The sequence below is a fragment of the Pipistrellus kuhlii genome, unplaced genomic scaffold, assembly GCF_014108245.1.
Source record: "Pipistrellus kuhlii isolate mPipKuh1 unplaced genomic scaffold, mPipKuh1.p scaffold_m20_p_10, whole genome shotgun sequence".
NCBI lineage: Eukaryota > Metazoa > Chordata > Mammalia > Chiroptera > Vespertilionidae > Pipistrellus > Pipistrellus kuhlii.
In genome coordinates, this window is record NW_023425405.1 from 50,461,385 (window position 1) to 50,487,812 (window position 26,428).

Genomic DNA, 26,428 nt, shown 5'->3' on the forward strand with positions numbered 1-26,428 from the left:
GAAAATCAATAAAATGTATTTTAAAAGATAAGCGAATGTGCTTTAGAATCTAAATGTCCCCAGCGGTATTCTCCTCTCTATGCCGGTAGCGATGAAGGTGGTTTTTACTGGGAAGTGGCCACTCCACCCTGGGTCCTGGCGTGTGCTGAGAAGAGTGAGGCCCGGGCTCTGTCGCCTGCCCGCCTGGGCCAGAGCAGGCTTTGCCCCCTGCCTCCCCAGCCTGCTCTCAGCTCCGGGCAGCGTGGGAAACTCCCCTCTCTCACAGCCCGCCTCTGCCTGCCTTTCCTCTCTGCAGCCTCTGGTTTACTCCATGGAGAGGTGCCTCCATGTGAGCGTGTGGCTCCTGGGTGTCCACGTGCCCAGCCCCAGGGCTGATTCCTCCCCCGCTGTCCACCCCGCCCCTAGTCTCAGGTCTCACTCCGAGGAGCTGTCATCGGGGTGGCTGCCCTGCCTCAGGCCTTCTTGTCCCCGTGTGAGGAAGGGGTGAAAGTACAGGGACCCTCACGTACCCGGAGAAAGAGGTCAGGAATGTCTGCTTCCCTCTGAGCAAACGCAGGGCCTGGGCCCAGGAGAACAGGTGGATGGGAAGGTCTTCCTGGAGGCTGGGAGGGCCAGGGGGCAACCCCCAGGCCCCTCCTACTCTGGGCGCTAAGGCCTGCCCGGTGGTGGCCACTCCTGGGGCTTCCCTGCACACCCCCTCTTTGGGCTTGTGCCGGACGGACACAGTTCCCGCTTCCAAACCGGGGCCTGGGGACCTGGAGGCGCAGGGGCCCTGTGGGCACCAGCTGTTCCCAATCCGTGGGGAAGAACACTGACGTCAGGAGCCCGGCGGGTACTGTCATTGGCTCTTTTCTGTTCCCACCTTGCCCCCTGCCTGTGCCCCTGGGGGGTCAAGCCCCAGCAGTGAGGAATTCACTCTCTGACAGCGGCAGGCCTACACCCTGCACCCCAGGAGCTTGGAGCCAGGCTGTGAGATGGGGCTTCTCCCGGGCAGCCACCCTCCCATGGTGGCAGCGGGGGGCTCTGGGAAGAGGCCCCGCTGACAAGGACACGCCTCTCCTAGTGCTGCGCTCCCAGGAACCCGTTTCTGCCTGCAGCTGGGTGAAGCTGTGGCTTCGATTGTTAGGGTGGAACCCTTGAATATGGACAGACGAGTCCCTGAAGACGCCAGACCGAGGAGATCAGAGATAAGAGGGAAAAAAGCTGCCATTTTTGTGTGTGGCTATAATGGTGTTTGGAAAATCTACTTTCTCTCAGGCCTGAAGAGTGAGGGAGATCCTGTCAGCACTAAGTAAATGCTCCATGAAGACTTGCTGCAATGAACGAATGAGTGAACGAATGGATGGATGGGTGGGTGGGTGGACGGGTGAGCAGGTGGTTCTCAGTTTGCATGCTGGGCAGGACTCCCCTATAATCAGACTGGAAAGGCCTACACACGCCCCCCGACTGCCTGGCCCTGCCCAACGCCCTCCCCACAGGACGGGGCATCTCCCACGTGTGCGGCGTCAGCACACGGGCCCTGCGGCAGCCTCCTGCTTCTCTGTGGATGGCAGGCCTTCTGCTCCATCTTCCCTTGCCTCACGTTCCTTATCAGCTAAAGTCTGGGGAGAGGTCCAAGTAGAGGCTCAGCAGTTACTTGCGATAAAAAGTTGTTTACAAGTGCCAGCCGGCTCCCTGAGGGAGGACCCCCTTCAATGAGCTTCTCTGGGATCTGCTCTGAAGGTCCCCATCTGTGATGTTCCCACCCAAAGCGTCAATTCACGCTTCAGCTTGTGGGGACACAAGCAAAGCTCACAGTCCTTCATCTTGCCTCGAGGACATTCAGGATTGGGACGGGGCACGCTTTCTCTCCCTTTCCTTCCTGTCCCACGAGTCTTAAGTGGACAGCAGAGGCAGGAGGGGAGGAGGGCGGGGGGGGTGGTGGGACTGCAGGGCAAGGGCCATGAGGTAGCTCACTGTCCCCGGGACCCCCTATCCCCGTGCTAAGCGGCTTATGCGTCTGTCTAGGGGCCAAACGGCCGCGGGTCTCAGCGCTGCAGGCGGTGCCCGGCTTCGGTCTCGCGCGCTGGCCTAGGGAAAGTCCCGTGAAAAGCCCACAGATGCGAACAAAGTGACTGACGAGTGCCCATCCTCCCCTGCCAGCTGGCACGGAGCTCCAGATGCTGACCTGGCTGCAAGGGAATACTGTGTTGGCGTCTCCTGATGCAGCGTTAAGTGCTTGTTAAAGAAAAAAGAGTCTTGGCCGCTCCTTTTCTTCCTAACGTCTTCCACGCCCTCATCGGCTGCCATCCCTCCGGGTTCGGGCCCGTCGGGGCCTGGGGTTTGGGCAGCGAGGCTGAGAGGGCAGCGGGGTGCTACGCTCTCCAGAGTTGACACCCAGGCAGCCCCAATGTTGCTCAGTGACAGTAGGTTGGTTAGGCAAGTCCTGAACAGGGGGGAGGGACCTGAGGCCCTTTGGCTCGGGCTCCTGTGCCTGAGGAGGAAAGGAATATGGAGCTTGAGCTGGCAGGACAGCAGGTAGCGAAATACAGATAAACACATTCCTTCCACGTGCCTGGGTTTTACCCTTCCGAGAACCCCGAGGCGGGCTGCCATCGCGGGGGAGCCATCGCAGGAGGACAAACGAACTGGGACCCCCGGACACGGCAACCCGCATGCAGCACCGACGGTGGCTGTGTCGGAGGGGCACACTAGCACCCACGGGGGCCTTTCAGACACACGGGGCAGTCACTTCCGTGGGAAGACACGATAAGCTTCTCTGTGGCCCTTTCCTGCTTCATAGGAAGTGTTAACTTTCAGTCCTCCATCCACCGTGAGAGGCCACTACCTCCTGGCGTTCAGGTCTGGAAGCTCTTTGGGCCTCACAGCTGCCTGGGAGAGGGGCAGGCTTTGAGTCCTGTTCCCATCCCCGCTGCCAGGACCCTCTCCTTCCTCAGGGATGCCTTCCTCGCCTTCCCTGGCCTTCCCTGGGCAGGGCGAGGGGCTCAGAGCCGGCTCTCCTGAACCCTCTGGGCTTAGATCTGAGGGAGCCACGGTTCTAAGGGATTGTGATAGCTGGAGAGCTCACCTGTGCAGGAGTGGGGGTGGGGCTAGGCAGCAGGCTGGTCTTGTGTTACCAAGTGGCCAGAAGGGCAGTTTCTTATGTGCTGTGGTTTGAGAGGGTCTAGCCTGTCACTGCTTCCCAATAGCATTTTCCTAAGTCAAGAAGATTTCTTCCTTTTTTTAGGACACGCCTACGGAAATGTAAATACATCGGGAGTTGTTGGAGAATACAGGGACATCAGAGACACGGAACGTGAGTTTGGGTTTAGGTCAGAGAGCAGTGTGAGCAGAGGGGAGGAGAGGGGTCTAGGGAGGCGGAAAGGGCCAAAGACAAGCTTAACCACCTTCCCGACATCACTCGGGAGCTGCCCTGCTGGACATTAAGCGATTAGAAATTGGTCCATAACCGTTGTGACATTGTTTTTAGTATTGATGCGATAGCCTTCATATTGCAAACAGAAACACATTCTTAATACCCTTCCATGTTCTTACAGCAAAAAAAAAGGCCATCTGTAACTGTTAAACAAGCTCCTTTCTAATACCCTTTTCGTTAGAAGATTACCCACACCAAGAAGACAAAGCGTCACACACATCGCACGTGCCTCTGGAGCACGGTAGGCAAGCCGTTAAGAGCCGGCAGTTAAGGATTTACCGTGGATCCTGACTTCAGAATCATTTTTTGTTCTACGAAAAGCCAGCTACTGACACGCGTTTAGAGAGTTGGGGTTCAGGTAGTCGTGGGGCAGCCCTGACCTCACAGTGCACAAAGACTGCTCACTTACTTCCACATCTGCGAATTCAAGTGTTTTTCTACCATGGAGTTTAGTGCGAACCGAAAACGATCCCATCTTCTGTCAAACACATAGTACCCTCGTCCCATGAGGCGGCTCCCGAAGGAGCAAAACTGTGAGGGGAAAAACACATTTTAATTTTGATTACAGGTTACTAAGCTAATATAAACCATACTGAGAAAAATAACATTTGCATAAAAACACACAGGGGTACAATTTTACTCAAAATAAGGAAGCAAATGGTACTGAAGCCAAAAATATTTCTGTGCTGCTTTACTTGGAGCTCTAGATTTTCTGCAGAACACCACATTGTGACTCAACAATAGTAACATTTAATTTTCTACTATAGCACAGAGGGCTACCTTCTCTATCTCTGGGACTGAGCCAACATTTTAGGTCGAAAAACCCCAAACCAACAACATTCAGCCAGGATGTTTTTGTTTTTTTTTAATTTTTAAATTTTATTTATTTATTTTCTAGCACCACCTGCTTATTGAACACCATCTTCTTTTTTCTTTCTTTCTTCCCCCCACTCCTTCCCTCCCTCCTTCCCTCCCTCCCTCCCTCTTCTTTCTTTCTTTCTTTCTTTCTTTCTTTCTTTCTTTCTTTCTTTCTTTCTTTCTTTCTTTCTAGATTTTAAAATTGATTTTTAGAGAGAGAAAGAAGAGGAAGAGAGAGAACAAAATATTGATCAGTTGCCTCCTGCATGCCCCCTACCAGGGATTGGGCCCAGAACCCGGGCACGTGCCTGGACAGGGAGTCGAACCAGTAACCTTTTGGTGTGAGGGACAACACTCAACCAACTGAACCCCACCGGCCAGGATTCACCCATCCTCTCAAGGAGCCTGGCGGTTCCTTACTTCTTATCACAGCAATGGAAACACCTCACTGTGATGCTCTTCTGCCACTGCGCATACCTTTCCTACCTGTTGTCAACAGAGTCACTTCACTTCTGACTCGGCTATCCTCCTCCTCCTTTCCTAGTCCGGACCTCGCCTCCTCTCCTGTCGGCACCTGTGGGCTGCCTGGGGACACATCACTGCCTCTGAGCTTATACTCATGCTGTTCCGCCTGCCTGTCTTCTCCCCTCTTCTCTGACAACCCCAATTCTCCCCTCCCTCAGTGCCCTGATCAAGACTCTCGTTTCCAGTGGTCTTTATCTGAGTAACTTTGCCTCTATGAACTCTCACCCCACATTTATTGCACACTTTATTACCTTTCACCCTGGAATCACTACACAGTCTTACGTTGCATGTAATGCCTATGTGCCTGACTTGATTATAAATGGACAAAAGCCAGGGGCCCAATTATCTTCTTCTTCAATATGAGGATAGGGGGATTTGGGGTACATGATGGATGAGAGAGATAAGGCCCCACAAACTGCTTAAATCAAACCATCACACTGAAAACAATTTGGCTGAAATATAGGCAGTTAGATGTTTAGTACACAGCCTTTTATTATGATGTTAGGACAACCAGAAATGCAAGAAGCAGCCTCTGAGAAGGTGACATTTGGCTGGTCTAGAGCTCAGACAAGTCTGCAAATGACTCTATAACTCAAACGCGGCTCCTCTCCCTTTCCCCAGGCCTCCCAGCGGCTCCTGGCCTCCGTCCCAGACACAGTGCTGGATTGGCACTCACTCCACAGACCTTTCCTGGAACCGGCCTTTGGCACGGCTCTCAGGAGCAAACGCAAGACCTTCCCTTTGTTTGGTGCCTGCTTCTGTTTGGGGGCTTTTGTATTCAAACATTGCCACCCATCAAATCTGGTGCTTCTGATGAAAAAACGCTCTCCTGCACTTTCATAGCAAGAGCTTATTGACCAAGCAAACGCACAGAGGGGACTCCCCAGCGTGGAAGCTGGTCCCCCGCAGCTGGTGGGAGCTCCTCCAGGTCCTCCTTCATCCCAGTTGCTAAGGGACACACTGAACCAGGGCTCATTACAAAAATGATTTAATGTAGCCACTGACCATGAGGGAAAGGACAAAGCAAAGAAACAAACCCATGGCCTTCCCATTAAATCAGCAAAACATTAAGGGCACACAAATCCACTGAGTGCAGAGCCCAGTGATTCGAATCCTATGTACCCTGGCAGCCTGTCATTTGGACAAACGTCTTTAAAAAAAAAAAAAATTGCTCTTTTTGATGATCACCAGTCCTGTTAATGTTGTTTCTTTTTTATTGAAGAGTTTTAGAGAAAGATGAAGGGAGAGAGAGTGAGAGCGAAACATGGACGTGAGAGGGAAAAATCCATCAGCTACCTCCTACACACCCCCTCCTGGGGATCAAGCCCGCAACCTGGGCATGTGCCCTGACTGGGAATTGAACCAGTGACCTTTTGGTGCATGGGACCACATGAGCCACATGAGCCACCCGGGGCTGGACAAACATCTTGATGTGCTCCAGACTCTGGTGTTCTGGTAGAGCCCATTCTCTCTCTGACCTAAGGGGCACCTTTTTTTCTTTGCTTTCTATATCTCTGATGCCCTCAGAGGCTCTTATTCCAGGTTATATATTATGTCCTTGGCAGAGCCGCAGATCCTCATGGCACTGGCCACTATGGCAGACCCCACAGGTTGCCAATCTCCTCAACTGCCACCCCCTCCCACTCCTCCCTGCCTTTTCTTTGCTAACAGAACCACACTTTTGCTCTGACATGTGACATGGAGCAGTGAGCAGGGAAGGTGAGTCCCTTCCCAGAACCTTGGGGTGAATCGTGCTGGCTCCTCCATCCTGTGCCACTGCAATCCCATCCTTCTCTGCTGTTGAGTGGCCCAGGGGTGGGAGGTGGCAGGGGAAATCTGGTGGTGGTGGTGGTGGGGTTGTTCAGGAAGATTTTCTCCCCAATGAAATGGTATAAAATAGCACCTTAGAAGACTCCCTTTCTGTTTGTCCCTTTCCATCTGTGCAAATGCTACTGGGTGAGGACTAGAGCAGACACACCGAGACCAGGTGTGAAAGGGGAAGAGGCTGCACAGAGTGCCCCTCTGCTTGGAACCACCCACCTCTAGACTTCTTGTTATAAGAGACTAGTAGCCCTGCACACGAATCCGTGCACCAGCTCGCCATTAGCTCACTGCCACCCTCCTGTAGCTCTCCGCCCGCTGTACCCTCCCTCCCTCTACCCCTTTCATTCCCCCTCATAGCTTGCTGCCCTGCCCCCTCTCCCCCTGAATAGCTCTCCGACCCCCGCTTGTAGCTTGCTGCCCCACCCTCCTGCTGATCCGTGATCTGGTCGTAAAGTGGTTGGTCGTTACGCTTCAGGCGTAATGACCATTTGTATATCACATCTTTATTATAGAGGGTCATTCGATGACCACAGTGCTTGCACTGTATGAGTTGAGTTATCTGTGACTGGCAGTCAAAGGCATTCCTGATTATCTCTCACTATTTCTGAAATAGCTAAGAGGCAAAAGTCTCAGGCTCTTGGTCCAGGTCACCATCACCCCCAGCAACGGGAAGTGAACTTGGCGTCCCTTCATCTCACAGACAGGAGGAAGGAAGGAGTCGCTCTATCTAGATGCAGGGCTGATTTCACCGACACAGTCCCTGAGCTCTAGGAGGAGTCAACACGAGCTGGCCCCAGAGGAAACCAGCCGTGGGCCCCGTGTCCCAGGCCCCCTGCACTCAGCTCAGGGACCAGGCACCCCCTTCTCAGGTGCTTGCAGGGCAAACGTAGACGAGCCTCCAGCTCCTGCCTCCTCAGGTTCCCCACCTCGATTTCGATGATCTGAGTTGTTAAATGGCCTCTTTCAAGGACTGGGAAGGAACTGACCTTTCTGTTCATCAGCAATCACGCCGACATGAAACGCCTCCTCCTTTCCTTACACACACACACACACACACACACACACTCACTCACTCAGCACCAGTGCCATATGGTCACACTTACTAATAACAATAAAACTCAGCACCGACAGGGGAGACAACCAGCGAGGGCTGGCACCTGGCGCTGCCACGACAGACGGTTCCCCACGCAGGTGAGCCAGACGAACTCCTGAAACCAGAGGCTCTGTTCTCAGACGGGCCACGCCAGGAGGCCCGCTTCCCAGTGCCCTTACATCACCACCGCTTCCCAAGCACGGATGCTCCGAGGCGGGCCACAGACACGCAGGTGTCTAAGGGTATCGCTAAGGCAACCATTCCATCTCAGGGTGAGCCTCCCCGTAACACAGGGTCCTGACGACCTCCCCTGAGGAGGGGGTGCCCTCGGACACCACCCCCCCGCAGGCCCACGAAGCCAGGGAAACACGTGGCGGGGTGCGGGTGGCCTACCGCAAGCGGCCTGGGGTGGTGGGTGGAGAACTGGCAGTCCAACTTCTCGGGTTCGTCGGCGCCGTCCATCTCCCCTTCATCGCTCGACAGACGGCTGGCGAGGTCACCCGCAGCGGGGGGCGCGGGGGCTTCCGGGGCGCAGCCGCTGTGGCTCGAAGACGTGGTGCTGCTGATGCTGTTTGCAGAGGACGGTCTAAGGCAAGAGAGAACACACAGGATAAGCCCTTCGGAGGAGGCAACGGAGCGCAGGGGGCGGCCTTTCCGGGGCAGGGGCAGCCTTGCATCAGGGGGGTATTCAGGCTGGGAGGTCACAGTGACCAGCTCTCCGCAGGCCTGGGGGAGCCGAGGCCGTGCCCTGCCTGAACCGGGGCATCAGGGGAAAGCGACAGGGCACAGCCACATCAGTTTCTTTTCTTTTTTTTTTTTTTTTTTTATATATATTTTATTGATTTTTTACAGAGAGGAAGGAAGAGGAATAGAGAGTTAGAAACATCAATGAGAGAGAATCATTGATCAGCTGCCTCCTGCACACCCCCTACTGGGGATGTGCCTGCAACCAAGGTACCTGCCCTTGACCAGAATCGAACCTGGGACCCTGGAGTTCGCAGGTTGACGCTCTATCCAAACCGGTCAGGGCGCCAGGTCAGTTTCTTAATATTTATATTAATATTATTAATATTATTAATATTATTAAGATAGTAATAATGTCTTAACATGCCACATGGAGTTTAATTGTATCTTCTGAGAATGAACGTTTACATTTAAAAAATATTTTTATTGATTACAGAGGGGAAGGGAGAGGGAGAGAGATAAAGAAGCATCAATGATGAGAGAGAACAATTGATGGATTGCCTCTTGCATGCCCCACACTGGGGACTGAGTCCACAGCCCGGGCAAATATTCTGACCAGGAATCGAACCATGACCTCCTAGTTCATAAGTTAATGCTCAGCTGCGGAGCCATGTACATTGATTGGCTGGACTGAATGTTTAATTTTTGACAAGGCATTCGATCCTCCTGCTAGCACAGTTGGCTCATAGTTGATGTTGAAGAAATATGTTTCTCAATGAAGGAATACATGAATTCCATGTGTATAAATAATCCAACAGAACTCATCTAAATTATAGCTAAGCTCATAGAAAAGCACTGTCACAGTAAGAGATAGAACTGCATGCATACTGAGCAGTAAAAAACAAGACAAAACAAACACATCACATCAGGAGAGGAGTTAGAAGAGTCAAAGTTAGTTGTCAGTTGTTTTTACTGCTTCTCTACTTTCATTAGGTGACTGACCCACGAGAAAGATAGGGAGAAAAATTTTTTTTGGAGAGAAAAATCAAGATCCTTAAGATTATTGGTTTTCTGCATTCTTCTTTGGAAGCTGCCTCTCCCAGTCACATGAAGAGGCACTATTGCCCTGTCTCTGTCTCCTTCATTCCACTCTGGATCCTCTGTGCTACAACATCTTCCCAGGCGTGAAATACCCGAGTTCAAACCAGATCCCGAAAGCATAGCCGTTTAAAAACAAAGCCACAAAGGTGGGAACAAGCCAAGTGGCCACCAGTAGACAAATGGATAAACAAAATACGGTATATCCACACAAAATATTAGGTAAGTCTTAAAAAACAATAAAATACGGATACATGCTACCACATGGATGAACCATGAAGACATTATGCTAAGGGAAATAACACAATCATAAAGGACAAACGTGGTATGATTCCACTTCTATGAGGTTCCTAGGACAGTCCAATCCATAGAGACAGAAAGTAGAACAGTGGTTACCAGGCACTGGGGGTGGGGGTGAAGGGGAGTTTGTGTTTGATGAGTAAAGAAGGTCAGTATGGAATGATGAAAAGTTCTGGAGATGGTGGTGATGGTGGTACCACAATGTGAGTGTACTTAATGCTACTGGACTGTACACTTAGAAATAAAATGGTAAATTTTGTTATGTATATTTTACCACAATAAAAAACAAACAGACTTAAAATCCCCCCAAGAAAGCCATAGTTTTTCAGTGTTATTACAAGAACTCCATTATATGACAGTTTATTATTGTCTATTACCTTCCCACACTTATAAAACAAGGATGCCATTCACTTTACATGTTTAAAGTCTACAGGCCAAAGACCACATCTCCCCGTCTGCATTCCCCGAGACCTACTCTCCTGTACCAGAAGGGGCAACTACACTGTTGCCTGTTTACAGCTGAAGGCCCAAACAATACAACATTTTTGGTGAAATATATAAAGAAAACAGCACCCACAATCCTGCCACTCAAGATCAAGTGCTATTACCATTTAGATTTATATCCTTCCAGACTGCTTTAGTGTGTATACACAGCCACATGCATTTTAAAACAAGAATTGGACCACACTATACATACTATTTTGAGACATGTTTTTGTTTCGTTAATCTTCACCCAAGAACATTTTTCCCATTGGTTTTTAGATAGAGTGGAAGGGAGGGAGGAGGAAGGTGGAGATAGAAAGAGAGATAGAGGGAGAGGGAGAGGGAGAGGGAGAGGGAGAGGGAGAGGGAGAGGGAGAGGGAGAGGGAGAGGGAGAGGGAGAGGGAGAGAGAGAGAGAGAGAGAGAGGAAAGAGACACATTGATTGGTCTTCTCACACGTGCCCAAATAGGGGCTGGGAAGCAAACCTGCAGCCCAGGTACATACCCTTGACTTGGAACTGAACCCACAACACTTTGGTGGGCGGGTCGACACACTAACCACTGAGTGACACTGGCCAGGGCTACACTTTTTAAAAAACACAGTGATAATGTAGAAATATTTCCATGTATAGAACTATGTGACATATGTCATATTTTTTAATATTCCCCAGTATTCCACAGCATGGATATATCTCAATTTACTTAACTAGTCTATTGATGGGCATTTAAGTTATTTCCAAACTTTCTAGTAGGTTCTTTTTTTTTTTTTTTTTTTTTTTTTTTAAACACCATTCTGAAAACTGGATAGTTTATTTAACTTGTTGGCCTTTAACACACAGCCAGCCAGATATTTCTCCAGCAAAAATGGGTTTATGGCCAAGACCAGTTTGGCTCAATGGATAGAGTGTTGGCTTGGGGACTGAAGGGTCCCGGGTTCGATTCCAGTCAAGGGCATGTACCTTGGTTGCGGGCATATCCCCAGTAGGGGGTGTGCAAGAGGAAGCTGATCGATGACTCTCTCTCATTGATGTTTCTAACTCTCTATCTCTCTCCTTTCCTTTCTGTACAAAATCAATAAAATATATTTAAAAAAAAAATGGGTTTATGCAGAAACAACAAAAAGTTCCAGCTCAGCACGTGCAGTCTAACAGCGAACCATGGACAAGTTCAGAGAAACAAAAGACAGATATGCTCTTGTTACGGGATTTTTAAACTGGAACACGTGGTGTCGCCCTGGGCAGGATGGTCCCCTGGATTCTTTGTCCATCGGAGTCAAAGAATGAATCCACGGAAGGAAGATGGTGTAGCAAAAGGGGAAATTTATTGACGAATAAGCACAAACTCCCATGTGGGCAGGGGAAAGAGTCCCCTAGTAGGCTCTTTCTGAAGCTTTTCCCAACATGATAGGACCTCCCTGCCCTGCAGGAGATACAAGTCAGCTGGATTTTGTTAACTGTAATAATAGCATCATTAAATAGAAAATTATCTTTACTTAAAAAAATTATCTTTATTGTTGAAAGTATTACAGATATCCCTCTTCCTCTGCCTCCCATCCCCAACGAGCCCCTCCACCCCACTCCCATCCCTGTCCCAGGCCGCCACTGAACTATTGTCTGTGTACATGAGTTGTGCACATAAGTTGTTCAGTTAATCTCTTCCCACACTATCCCCCGCCCCCTGAGATTCGTCAGCTTGTTGCATGCTTCTATGTCTCAGGATCTATTTTGTTTGTCAATTTATTTTCATTATTTCAATCTATATGTTCATTAGATTCCACATATAGGTGAGATCATGTGATACTTGTCTTTCTCTGACTAGCTTAGCCTAATCTTCTCCAGCTCCCTCCATGCTGTCTCAAAGGATAAGAGATCCTTCTTCTTTACAACTGCATAGTATTCCATTGTGTAAATGTACCACATCTTTTGTTGTTGTTGTTAATCCTCACTCAAGGAAATTTTAGAGAGTGTGGAAGGGAGAGAGAGAGAAACATTGATTTGTCTATCACATCAATTGGTTGCCTCACGAATGAGGTCCTGGTGCACCCCCATTGGGACCAGAGATCAAATCTGCAACCCAGGTATGTGCCCTTAACTGGGAATTGAACCCGAGATCCTTTGGTGGACAGGTCAATGCTCTAACCACTGAGAACACTGGCCAGGGCACCACATCTTTTTTATCCACTCATATTGATGGGCATTTGGGCTATTTCCAGATCCTAGCTATTGTAATGGGCAAAGGATCTACATAGAAACTTCTCCAAAGAGGACATACAGATGGCCAAGAGAAATATGAAAAAATACTCAAGGTCACTAATCATCAGATATGCAAATTTAAATGACAATGAGGTATCATCTCGTACCTGTCAGAATGGCTACCATCAACAAATCAACAAATGATAAGTGCTGGCGAGGAAGTGGAGAGAAGGGAACCCTAATGCACTGCTGGTGGAGAGGCAGACTAGTGCAGCCATTGTGGAAAACGGTATGGAGTTTCCTCAAAAAATTAAAAATGGAACTGCCATTTGACCCAGTGATCCCACTTCTGGGAATATATCATAAAAATCTTGGCCCAGGCTGATGTGGCTCAGTGGTTGAGGTCATGGTTCAATTTCCGCTGAAGGCACATTCCCAAGTTTAGGGCTCGACCCCTAGTGTGGGGCATGCAGGAGGCAGCAGATCAGTGATTTTTCTCTCATCATTGATGTTTCCATCTCTCTTTCTCTCTGAAATCAATAAAAATATGTTTAAAAAAAAAAAAGAATCCCGAAACACCAAGCAGAATGAATATATGCACCCCTATGTTAATCTTAACTTTTCAAAGATCCATTTGGAAATCTTTGGAAGTAAAATGCCATGGTATCGCCCTAACCGGTTTGGTTCAGTGAAGAGAGAGTCGGCCTTTGGACTGAAGGATCCAGGTTCGATTCCGGTCAAGAGCATGAACCTTGGTTGCGGGCACATCCCCAGTAGGAAGTGTGCAGGAGGCAGCTGGTCGATGTTTCTCTTTCATCGATGTTTCTAACTCACTATCCTCTCTCTTCCTTTCTATAAAAAATCAATAAAATACCGTATATTTAAAAAAATGCCATGGTATCTGCAATCTACTTCAAAATATATAATAAAAATATACCTGGTGGATAAAATGAATATAATTGCAAATCTGAATATTATAATTCTCCAAACTAGGGATAAGAGTGTTCATTATATTATACTCTTACCTCTGTGCATGGGAAAAATTTAATAACAAGAAAGAAAGGAAAAGAAAGTGAGCTAGTAGTACAGATACTTTCTGAGAGAGAAAGTGGCAGAAGAACTTTCCATTAACTGGGCAGATAAATTAAACACTTAGTTTGCCTTCCTCCCAAAATCCTACTAAAACCATAGTCAAGGGATAAAAAAGGCATTAGCTCCAAAGAATAAAAAGATCAGCAGAAATATGGTAATACGATGATGAATTCCCAGCCTTCATTTAACTCCCAAACCAATAATGAAATCGGTTTCATCTTGCTAATGATGATTGGTTTAGAAAAGGGCATGAGAAAGGAAAGAAAAAAATATGTTTTGGGGAAGAAGGGCTTTTGTAAAGATTTTTCCCACCTTTAAGAAGACACAAGGGCCCTGGCTGGTTTGGCTCAGTGGATAGAGCGTCAGCCTGGGACTGGAGGGTTCAGGGTTTGATTCCAGTTAAGGGCACATGCCTGGGTTGTGGGCTCAATCCCCAGTATGGGGCATGCAGGAGGCAGCCAATCAATGATTCTCTCTCATCACTGATATTTCTATCTCTCTCTCTCTCCCTCTTTTTTCCCTCTCTGGGGAAAAAAAAAAAAAAAAAAAAAAAAAAAAAAAAAAGACACAGGGAAAAGTGGTTTCTTCTTTCACTGGGTCTTGTTCCACCTGGATGTGCCTGAAACTGCTGCAGCCATCTTGCTCTGGGCTTGGGGGAGTGAACAGTGTGGGGTGAAAAAAGAGCAAAGAAGCCGAGCCAATTCCTGACCTCTGGGGACTGGTGTCCTTTCACCTCTGGACTTCTTATCTCATGAGATTAGAAATGTCCTAATACGTTAAGCATTTATTAAGATTAGGTTTTTCTGCAAAGAAATAAATGGGACGATGTCAAGCAACAAAGTTTTTGCAAGGCAAAGGAAATCATTAACAAAACGAAAAGACAACCCACTGAATGGGAGAGCATATTCACCAGTGGTGCATTAAATAAGGGGTCAATATCCAAAATTTATAAAGAATTCATACAACTCAACATAAAAAAATAAACAATCCAATTGAAAATTGGGAAGAGGACATGAATAGACACTTCTCCACAGAGGACATGCAGATGAGTAATAGACATATAAAAAGATGCTCAATGTCACTAACATCAGAAAAGTTCAGATTAAAGCCACAATGAGATATCACCTTACACCTGTCAGAATGGCTATAACTCCCCACCCCAAACAAATGTAACCATTGCTGATGAGAATGGTTAAAATTGTTATGACTTTTTGTATGACATTGCTGATTTTTTAATCTTTTTTTTTAATAGATAAAAGGAAAACTTGTTTACCTATGACTTACAATTTGGTAAATTATACCTCTGTAAGCGCAATTGTAGTATTTGCTGTTTCTCACTGCTTGATCCCTCCAGAATACAGTAAGGAGTATTTTTATTTTCATGGCAATGTGATTATTAGCATAAGTTCAATAAGAATCTATCAGAGTGGTTTTATTACCAAGGCTTTGACTGGAACACCATGGATGAGAGAGGCATGCACAGACTCAGACCAGAAAGCGTTGAGGCCTTAAGAGTGACTTTGGAAGCCAACAAAAGCCCCTTTGGGAATACAGCCTGGTACTCAGTTCACATAGTTCACAGCAGGTTTTCCAGGTGAGGAACAGAGATTGCCTCCTGGGAGATGCAAGGAAAGGACCTCAGGATATGGTGGGGACTTCGAGAAGAGAGGATTCACCAAACCCTGTAGGTATTGCGGACGAAATCTGATGGCCAGTATGCAGCTTGGCTTCTAGCCTTCGGAGGCTAGGTTCAATCCGAAGATTCCTTAAGAAAATTCCAGCTAAGCAGATGTAGAGGGCTACATGGTTAATTACTATTCTTGCTTCACGTATACAAATAACCAGGCCACATTTATTGAAACGAGACTTCTTTGGCAGATAGATTAGTCTCAGTTTGGCTATCTTTGGTAAAAAAAAAAAAGGGGGGAGGGTATAGAAAGAAAAATGTTTCGATAATATACCTTTGTCTTTCGAGTGTTGTTTTGTCTTACACAATGTACCCTTCAGAGAAATCACAACTCACCCTTAGACAATCTTAGTGATTGAGGTGGTGTAAGCCATACAGACAGCTTACCTGAGCACCCAATACAAACTAATTCTCAGGGAACTTAACTCATATAGTCATATAATTCTCAATTGTTTGACCTGTTCTATGGTTTAAGCTCGATGACTCGAACAGATCACTGCATGTGGGTCCTTAAACAACAGGATTGCTTTCGGTTACTTGTTCGCTGAACAGGGAAGTGTTTGTGCAGTGGCCAATTCCTCATAATTTGGGTTCTGGGGGACACAGTAATAACAGTAACCCTGTTCTTTGCTTAAACTGAACACTCAGAATGCCCCCTCTGAGGCTTAGGGGTCATTATGGAAGGAGTGAGCATGTGAGACTGTAAGAACCAAATAAATAGGGCACAGTGGCAGACAGATCTGACTCCATCGTAAAAAAGCTAATCTTGCCTCTTAATTGAACCCTGACCAGGTCCTCCTATTTCCCTCAGTATTGAAGAATAGACCACACAAAGCGGGTAGCTGTATGCCCAGCCTCCCGGACTCCACCTGTCCAAGCCTGCGTTGTCCGCATGCATGGCCTGCTGGGTAATAGCTTGTGCTAAGTCTGGCATATAGACCTGCTAATCACGGAGGGAACTGTGTTCGCGGCTCGAGGAGATAAGGTAGGCGTGTGTTGTTTGTCAATGATTTGCAGGAACACCGAGACTGAGGCTGGACTCACAGCCACACAGCACAACCTTCCCTCAGACCCTCCTGGCAGCGCCCAGATGTCTGTGGTGATCAATCACCTCCTGCCACTCCCATTTCCCTTCCCTTGACAATAAAAGCCTGAACTCTGTGCTTTCTTAAGGTGAGTTTGAGGTACCACTATGACTCCCATCTTTTTGGTTGGCACCTTGTTGATCAATAAACTTTCCCTTACTCAAAAAAAAAAAAAAAAAAAAAAAAAAGGCTGAAACTCTCAATAGTAAGTTCCAGTTGTCAGGTAAAAGACAGGAGATAAGGGGAGAATACTGAAGAGTAAAGGTATAAGCATGGAAACACTGTGTTAGAGCAAAACCAGCTCCGGGGACAAAGGCAGAAACATAGGTATGAGTAATGGTGTGCACATGTGCACACAGGCACACATGGATACGGGCACACGGAGGAGGAGAGACTGCATCTCCTCCCTTTCAGGCTTGCTTCATTCAGGGATGCACACCCCCGCCTGGCGATGACGGAATGGTAGGTGCTTTCTGATCACTGCGCTCCAGAGCGGAACCTGGAGGGAAGGAGATCACTGGAACCAGCCTGGGTCTCAGAAAAAGCCATGGTTGGGTGAGAAGTGATGAGGAATGGGGCCACTAGTCCTGAGAAGGTGTTGAAAAACTCTCTCAAGCCCAGCTGGTGTGGCTCAGTGGCTTGAGCATCATCCCATGCACCAAGAGGTTGCTGGTTCAATTCCCGGTCAGGGCTCATGCCTAGGTTTTGGGCTCGGTTCCCGGGAGGGGGCGCGTGCAGGAGGCAGCGGATTGATATTTCCATCTCTATCCCTTTCCTTTCCTCTCTCTCCTAAACACACACACACACACACACACACACACACACACAAAACAAACAAAAACCCCCAAAAACAATAACAACAACAAAAAAACAAAACAAAACCCACAATAAAAATACATTAAAAAAAAAGTCACTCAAATTTGCAAAGTTGTCATCCACCTTTTCTCATTCCACACTACCTCATCTTCCCCTCTCCACTTATCGATTTGGTTTAAAGACAATGTCTGTGATGAGGGTCCCTGTTCAGCTCCACTCAGGGACACTGAACAGACAATTCTCTGACCCATCCCTGTGCGGAAGCACGAGCGCCAGCCTGTCTGAGTGCTTCGGGCACTGACTTTAATCAGGGCCCTGTTATGGGCGAGGCATGTCTCACCCAGGTTACCCACTGCCTTTGCACATTTAACTATTATCTACGTTTCTCAGACGAGCAAATTGCTTGCAGAGCTAATAAGAGGTGGAAATGAGACTTCAAAGCCTCCCATGTTGAGAGGTGAGTGCAGAAAAAGCGCAGGGACAAACATAAGCCAAGGAGAGAGATGGCTTGTAATAGGCAATAACACTCTCCTGATTAGTCATGACTGACGTTGCTCTCACTCTAGACTCATCTCTGTCCTTCTTTAGGTGTCTGGGACATTCTGCTTCTTTGCCCACTGCCCCTTGTCAGTCTAAAAATCAATGGATTTTGCCATTTTATACTTTAATATGAAAGGTGTGAGCTTCTCAAGACAGAGGGGAATTTGCCCAGATGTTGTCAGCACTGGTTTCCATAGCTGACCTTTCTCCCTCCCTTTGCCCTTCTCCCCGTTTGCCACAGAGATCTGATGGCAGGACTGGGCTGCTCATCCATAGCTCTTGGGCTCTCTGGGGCAAGTAATCTGTTTCCTTAGAGTTGGAGGCAAAGAAACAGAGCATATGAGTGTGCTATGTAAGGGCGCCTGGGGGGTGGGGGGGAAGAGGGCAGGAGGTCGGGCAAATGGAAATCAGGTAACACTGTGTTTACTCACACTGCTTTCCCACTGACTGACACCATCCCTTCCTCCCAGCGGCCATCAGGGCAGCACTTATTACAGAGAGTGGTCCTTCATCCACTGTACAGATGAGCAAGCCGAGGCTAGAGAGACTAAGAAACGTGGCCACGCTCCCCGAGTGAGTAAACACGGAGTTGAGATACGCGCTTCCAATCCTGTCCTGACCTGTGTTCTCTAACTTTTAACTTCTCCTGTTCTAGGCCCAGGTTCCTTTTTAGAAACCCCTGACAAGAATGGGCTGCAACTCAAGAATATGAAAGCTGATATATTTTCAAGGTTGTCAAAACGATATGTTAAGAAATAAATTCATACACCTTAATATTTCCAAGAAAAGGAATTCATGATTCGGAAGGGATTACAATAATTCCATGTGTGAGTGATAATATATATATTTATTTTTTGCCCATTGCAGATGATTAGTGTAATTGATAGATGAGTAAAATAAATGTTTTAAATTTTATGTGATGACAACATTAAATTCTGGTCATGCTGTTCACATCTCTGACTGCATGGGGTGTGTGTGTGTGTCTCATCCTAGTGTAAAATGAGTGGAAGAGGGTGACCTTCCCCATGATATTGGTCCAAAGTGCACCCTGAGTCTTTTGGTTTCTATAGCAACTTTGAAAAGCATCCTCAAAAAATACTGTTAGCAACATGTGTGATGCTCTCCCGTGTCTCCCTCTTCCTTTCAGAGACATCCCTTTTGCTGATCAACCTCATGCTCTTCCTTCTGCTTCCGGAAGAGAACACGTAAACCTGCATCTTTCTAACGACAAACATTCCTCTGGAAACCAGCCGGGAAGGGATAGGAAACGGAACGACTAAGGCGCCATGCCTTGCTTTATTTTTTAACAGCTGCCCCCTGGCTTCTGGGTTCACCAGGTACCACTACTTGGAAGAGAAGTGCCTCTGTCAGTCAAAATCGTATAGGGAGAGAGGGTGTTCAAACTGGGTTCCCTGGGGAACACGAGGGGATCCCTCAGAAGGTCGGGGGGGGGGGGCAGCAGGCTGTGGGGACGTGAGCGATGAGAGCCGGGCTGTGCTGGCTTTGGGGGGAGGCTTTCCTATTGGGCACCTTGGAAAGTGTGTGGGGATGAAAAAGCTCTCCAGTCCCGAAGAAGTGTGAAAGCCACCGTATGCGGAACCAAAGCCCTCCCTCCCCAGGTGTTTGGGACCGGACTGTCTCCTCTGCTCTAAGGCAAGGGGAACACCCTTCACCAACACCCCGCATGGAACTCCCAAGTCATCACAAAATGACAGTGTAAAAGGCGAGGCGGCAAGGAAGGCGGCATGTGCACGGATGACAACACACGACAAGGGCTGCGATGGAAACGCGTGTGGGCTGTGACTCCCCCTGAATGCCGCCGGAGGCTGAGGCCGGCCAATCCCACAGAGGGACTCCGACCGTCAAACTGGGTCAGGCTGGTCCCAACGAGGAAGGCACGAGGGCGAGGAGCTGGCGGGTCAGCAGCCACTGCCACCAAATGCCTGCTGCTGCTCTAAGAACCAACTCAGTCCCCTTCTATTATTTTAATTTTTATTTTTTAAGTATATTTTATTGATTTTTTTTTACAGAGAGGAAGGGAGAGGGATAGAGAGCTAGAAACATCAATGAGAGAGAGACATCGACCAGCTGCCTCCTGCACACTCCCCACTGGGGATGTGCCCGCAGCCAAGGTACATGCCCTTGACCAGAATTGAACCTGGGACCTTTCAGTCCACAGACAGACGCTCTACCCACTGAGCCAAACCGGTTTCTGCCGTCCCCTTCTTTTGTAACCCGCTCTCAAAGCCCACTCGCTGGACGCTGTGGGACGCACACGGTACGCACTCAAAATCATCCAGCAGTCCCAGGGCCTGCCCTCCTCACCTGGTATCATGAATGCTTCCTTCTAATGACTCTGGAAACATTTGAGTCTTATCTCACCTTCTCAACGAAATCCTTGAAACGCAGAACTTCCTTCCTTCCTTCCTTCCTTCCTTCCTTCCTTCCTTCCTTCCTTCCTTCCTTCCTTCCTTCCTTCCTTCCCTCCCTCCCTCCCTCCCTCCCTCCCTCCCTCCCTCCCTTCTTTCTTTCTTTCTTTTTTAATATATATTTTATTGACTTTACAGAGAGGAAGGGAGAGGGATAGAGAGCTAGAAACATCGATGACAGAGAGACATCGACCAGCTGCCTCCTGCACACCCCCCCACTGGGGATGTGCCCGCAATCAAGGTACATGCCCTTGACCGGAACTGAACCCGGGACCCTTGGGTCCGCAGGCCGACGCTCTATCCATTGAGCCAAACTGGTTTCGGCGCAGAACCTAGTTTCATTCATCATCTCTGCACCCTGTGCTGAGCATTTCTGAATGAGGGTTTCCCGTCCCATCACCTGGAAGGTGGTCTGCTACTCTCTCAGCGTGGCAGTCAGAGCTGCGTGTGGGTTTTAAAGCACGCTTGACCCAATGGGTTTTAATGACCTTTCCTGTTCTTTCCAGGACAGTGAAATAACACCGTAGACAGGTGGCTCAGCTTTCTGGGCATGCGGGGAAATACAGAGCAAAAAGCCTCTGTTATGCCATTTCCCCCCTTCGCCTGGGTCACCGGAGGGTTGGAGGTAAAAATTCACAAAACAATGTGTGTCAAACGGGCTCCTACATGTGCCGATCCACCCACATCCGCCCAGGTTTTCCCTCACTCTCTGCTCCGGGAATCGCCAACGAAGCCCGACACCCAGGCAGCCGGGAGAGGTGCCTGGTGGCTGACGTGCCGTCCAGGTATTTATTTTCAGCTTACTCTTGCTCTGATATCGATCTGCCATGAAGGGTGATGATGATGATGATGATGATGATGAAGAAAATCGTGACTTAGGATGACAGCAGAAAAATCCCCTGAACACGATGGCCGAGCCCCTTTCGCCCATTATCTCATTAACGTGTACAACCAACCGCCTTACGAGGCCGCGGTATGACGGCTTCCTCGTAACACGTGATCAGAGCACACACGACCCAGCGAGGCAGCCACCGGACCAAGGCCCCTGGGCCTCTGTCACCGCGCGGGGGAGGGGCGCGGGGAGGGCACTCACCTGGGAAGCACAGAGTTGGGCGGCCTGGATTTCGCAGGGGAGGTGACCTTAGGTTCTGGCCCAGCGCTCCCTGCAGACCCCGGCAGAGGGTCCTGCGCCGGCCCGGCTGGGTTTGGAAGTACTACTTCCCTCGCCGGAGTCAGAAGATGCTCTTTATCCTTAACTTCCTTCTCTCGGGACCGGGCTTTGTGTTCCGCCAGGAGGAGGTCAAACTGCTTTTTCCTGCCGGGGACTGCCCTCCGATGGCTCAGCGAGTGTGTCTGAGGAGAAGAGAGACGAGAAAAAGCACGGCCTCTTTGATCAGCACATACACCTGCTTCCCGGGGCGGGGGCCCTCCGCCTCAGACCCCGCCATTCGTGGGGACGTGGCAGGCGCTTGCCAAAGTCAACTTCAAGGCAACAGCAGCTCCCGTGCGGAGGCTGGGAAGAGGAGGCAGAGACCGCACCGACGCAACCATGCTCTGCTCTCCTGGTGTCAAAAAGCCAGGGCTTCCTCCGGGGAAAAAAAAAAAAAAAAAAAAAAAAGGAAAAAGAAAAAAAATGGCACAAGATGACAAGCTTCAGCGCAGAGCCCGGGAGAGCTCAGAGCTCGGACGAGAGGCCAGCGAGAGCGCCTAGAGCTGATCCCGGTGCGGCTGCGGGAGGCGTGCGGTGGCCCGGGCACACAGAGCCCCCGAGCAGAGAGGGCCACGGCCTCGGTCCCAAGAAGCACTAAGCAGTTCAGGAACGAGGCATGCGGCCGGCGGGGGCTACCTATAGCGGCAGCCGCCTTCCGCCCGCTGTGCCCCTGGCCGCCCCGGTGTGGCCGGCTCGGGGGCGCGGCAGGACTGGCTCTCAGGGCGCTGCTGCCGCTGCCAACGCCGCCGCCTCCTGCATACATTACATCGGAGCAGGGCTCCGAGCCGCCTGTGAGTGCCTATAAATACAATTTACTGTCTGGCCTCACGAGGGACAGGGGGGGAAGCCTTTTTTTTTTTTTTTTTTCCTCCCTTCTTAAAAAGCCAGCCAGCTCCAGGCAGGCCCCTCCGCTGCCATGGCAGAGAAGAAAGCATTTCCCTTACAAAGAACAGCTGGGGGTCATGTCTAGGTTCCACACCCTGCCGTGCGCAGAGAGTGGCATGCAAACATTCCTGACAAAGGCCCCACCGGCGAGAGCAGGAGGTATTCTTTAGGGAAAGGAGAAATACCTTGCAGGTGAGGGATCTTGTGCAAGGTTTCTTTGTCTCGGGATCCAACACTCCACAGTGTTTATTTGGGTCAAATTCTCTCTCTGGTTCAGGAAACAAACAAAAAATATAAGGAGAAAGGAGACGAAGTAGGAGTTGGCATTAAGACTACATTAAAAAAAAAAAATAATGCACATTTGCACCAACAAGTGAGACGTTGTCAGGCAATCTGTTTTTATTGATTTGTTTATTTTTTTTTTATTACTCTTCCACCGACTGCTAAAATGCTTCCAGAAACCGCTCAGGGGAACCTGGTGCGCCCCATCTGAACCCGGAGCTCCCTAGTCCGGCTTCCGAGGGGTGCGGAACGCAGCGCACAAGGCCCGGGGCCCGGGGGTGGGGCGGGCCCTGGGGAGGAGGAGCCCTCCCACTCTTACGCTGTATGTCACCGGGAAGCTTCTCCAGGAACTTGGCCTTTGGGGCCTGGCTAACAGCAGACCAGGGGGAGCCACCTGAGTGAGGCCCACCGGCCACTTTTTCCTGGGCCATTCCAAGAGCACCCCGCACCTCCCCAGCCCCGCCTGCCTTCCTGCTAGCTTCAGCCATGTAGGCGGGGACTGTTCTCTGGCATGCCAAGAGGGACCCTGCCCCTCTCTCTCCCGATTTGCAGAGTGCTCAGTACAAGGATTTCCAGACAGCCATGGTGACCGGAAAGACAATTCACCCGATTCAGGAACACCCTGGCGCTGCCCTAGGCAGGGGCAGGGCCAGGGGAAGTCTGGGTGCGTGCCTTTCGTCGATCTAAGCCGAAAGGTGCATCGAGGGCAGAGTCTGCCCGTTGCGCAGCCTCAGCCTCAGCTCTGTCCCAGCACGGGACTGTGGCTGTGAATGGGGTGGCTGCAGGGCGGCCAGGCTTTGCCCACGGTCTGCGGTTTGCCTTCCCACTGGACGGTGATGTTGGGAGTTTGCTTCTAAGCAACGTTCTCTTTTCAGGCCCCTTTTGGATCCTTTGTCCCCTCTGGATCACAAAAACTCTCTCCTTTCCAGGAAAATGGGGCCACCGCTTGAGGACCCTACCTGTGGGCGTTAAAGTGCTGCCCCCAGGTGCCTCCTGCTTCTGGCAGGCGCCCAGCACACCCCTGCCTCCTGCAGAGCAGGGAGGACACAGCCCAGAGAGCAGGGAGGACTCAGCTCCTCTGGGCGTTCAGGAGCGTGCTGGGGCGGGTGAGGGCAGTGTCCTGAAGAAGCCTGAGTAGCTGCACACTAAAAAGAAGTTACCTAGCCTGAAACACTGTCTGGAATTGGTGGCGTAAACCCTGAGCATACTCCATGAATGTGTTCTATTAAAAAAAAAAAAAAGAAGTTTGGGGGTCCCTGGCCAGTGTGGCTCAGTTGGTTGGCCATCATCTTGTGCACCCAAAGGTTGCCAGTTCGATTCCCAGGTAAGGGCTCGATCTCCAGTAAGGAGTGTGCAGGAGACAGCCAACTGATGGTCTGCTCTCACATCGATGTTTTTTTTTTTTCTTTCTCTCCCTCTTCCTTCCTCTCTCTTTCAAAATCAAGAGACTGTTCTTTAAAAAAAAAAAAAAAAAAAAAAAAAAAGGTTTGGGGGCCATGGGGTGGCTGTGATGGTGGCAATAATAATAACGTGTGCAACAAAACCATTCCTACACCCAAGACAGATGACCTGGTTGGCTATCAAAATGCCCTCCCGGCTTTCCTTTTTCCTCCTCCTCCTCCTCCTTCTTCTTCTTCTTCCTCTTTTTTTTTTTTTTTTTTTTAAGTTTCACTTTTAAGACTAGAAATGGCTAGCCCTGGAAATGCCCATTTCCCGTCTCTCTCTGCCCGCCCAGGAGAGCCTGGCTGGGAGTTCTGTCCCCTGGGCTGTCAGAGTCAGGCGGGTGCCCAGGTCCACGGAGTCCGGGCCCACACCAGCCTGCCTGGTGGCCTGGAACTGGGCAGGTTGTTTGGCCGGGGGCGGGAGCTGGATGCCAAACGTGAAAGCGAGATAGAAGCAAAAGACCCACTGAGACAAAACAACCAACAAAATGCAAAACCAACAAACAGCAAACCCCCCCGAAAAAACCCAAACCATGGCCGAATGGGGTCAAGGCTGGAAGCCTGGGTCATGCTTCTGCTACAGGAAGCTGCCACGGGTGTGTGTGTGTGTGTGTGCTGTGGCCACCAGGCCTGTGTTCCCCCAGGGACGCTGCCACCCACGTCCCATCCTGGAGGAGAACCGGGCGTCGGGGGTCCCCGCACACAGGGAGACCTCCCACCTGCGGGGGACACCGGCTCCAGCTCTCTTTCCTGATGGTGGGTGAACAGCACAAGACGAGGTTTTTGGGGTATAATGCTTTTGTCATTTGAATGTTTTGGGCTGAGGTACTTTTAAGAATATATATATATATATATTTTTTAAAAAGTTACAGACGTAAGCTAGAAAAACTAAAATACAGATAAACACAGAGTCAAAAATAAAAATGACCCCCCATTTTGGGGTGCCTAAGAAATATGCTCAGCCTGGCCGGCATGGATCAGTGGTTCAGTGTCCACCTGTGAACCAGGAGGTCACAGTTCAATTCCTGGTCAGGGCACAAGCTCAGGTTGCGGACTCGATCCCCAGTGTTGTGTGATCCCGAGTGTGGGGCGTGCAGAAGGTAAGCCGATCAACGATTCACATCATTGATATTTCTATCTCTCCCTCCCTCTCCCTTCCTCTCTGAAATCAATAAAATATTAAAAAAAAGTATGGTCATACTAAAAGATATAGTTTATTTTTCACAGGGTGGTTATATATAGATATATATATTTATTTATTTTAGAGGCCTGGTGCATGGATTTGTGCATGGATGAGGTCCAGCCAGCCTGGCCACGGGGGAAGGGACATGGGTGGTTGGCCAGCCTGCCTGCTGGTCGAACTCCTGGTCGAGGGGACAATTTGCATATTAACCTTTTGTTATATAAGATATACACTGAATGGCCAGATTATTATGCATTCAGAGATGATAATAATCTGGCCACTCAGTGTCTGTGTGTGTGTGTGTGTGTGTGTGTGTGTGTGTGTATATATATATATATATATATATATATATATATATATAAAAGCATAATATTCTAATTAGACCAGACATCCTTCAGGATGAAGCTGGGGCTGTGAGAGAAGCCCAGGGCCCAGGGTGCTAGAGGGAAGCCAGAGCTGGCAGCTGGGGAAGGAAGGCCTACTCTTGCACGAATTTTGTGCATTGGGCCTCATATATATATATATATATATATATATATACACACACATATACATATATGTATGTAAATATATATATGTATATATACATATATATGTGTGTATGTATGTGTGTGTGTGTATGTATGTATATATATATATATATATATATATATATATATATATATATTTTTTTTTTTTTTTTTTTTTTTTTTTCCTGTCAAGATTAGATAAATTCCCATGGTCATGAAGCTTAATTTGGTTTTTGAAAAAAAGCGGAATGGCTAGATTTAGTTTCACAACACATCACATGGGAGCCTCTAAGAGAAAACCACTGCCCCAAAGACTGGCCGTGGGCACCTTTCCAGGCACCCTTGTGCCGCTCAGGCCACCAAGCAGCACACCCAGGAGATGTCCCCGCCAGCCCACCTGTGGGGTGAACCCGAGCGTTCCCAAACAGAAACCCCAACGGTTACTCGGGGAAGGCAGCGGCCGCCCCGACCACAGGATCAGCCCGGAAACCAGCGGGGCCACAGGACAGAGGCGGCGTCCTCCTGCGGAGCAGCTGCTGGCGGGGCGGTCCCAAGCCTGCCCTGAGCCGCTGCGAGATGGCACGGGTGTGGTCAGACCTCACGGCAGAGAGGCCTCCGCAAAACCCAGGGGCGGCTCAGCGGGTCAGTGCGATAAGACCTCAGAAGGCGCGGGCTGCTGTGGTGGGTGTAGACTCAGAGCATCCTGCCTCGTGGGTCACTAGGGTAACTCGTTAAACGCTGGGAGCTGAGTGAGAGCCTCATCCGGCCCAGGGTATAAGAGAACCAGCTCTTTATTG

At 49.3% G+C, this 26,428-nt stretch overlaps 1 protein-coding gene across 6 annotated transcripts in view; it reads right to left on the bottom strand.

Annotated features, from left to right (window-relative positions):
- The window catches only part of ATXN7L1 (ataxin 7 like 1), a 230,513-nt gene that overhangs the window by 9,167 nt on the left and 194,918 nt on the right, over nt 1-26,428 (bottom strand). For 5 of the 6 annotated variants that reach the window (XM_045578539.1, XM_036429684.2, XM_045578540.1 and 2 more), the window contains 5 exons: nt 22,401-22,483; nt 21,214-21,473; nt 8,109-8,301; nt 3,825-3,946; nt 2,168-2,473 (listed from right to left, as the gene is read on the bottom strand). In XM_045578539.1, coding sequence (XP_045434495.1) covers nt 2,168-2,473; nt 3,825-3,946; nt 8,109-8,301; nt 21,214-21,473; nt 22,401-22,483 — 964 coding nt within the window. The remainder of the gene's footprint in view (nt 1-2,167; nt 2,474-3,824; nt 3,947-8,108; nt 8,302-21,213; nt 21,474-22,400; nt 22,484-26,428) is intronic. The other variant, XM_036429685.2, reaches the window with a different exon arrangement.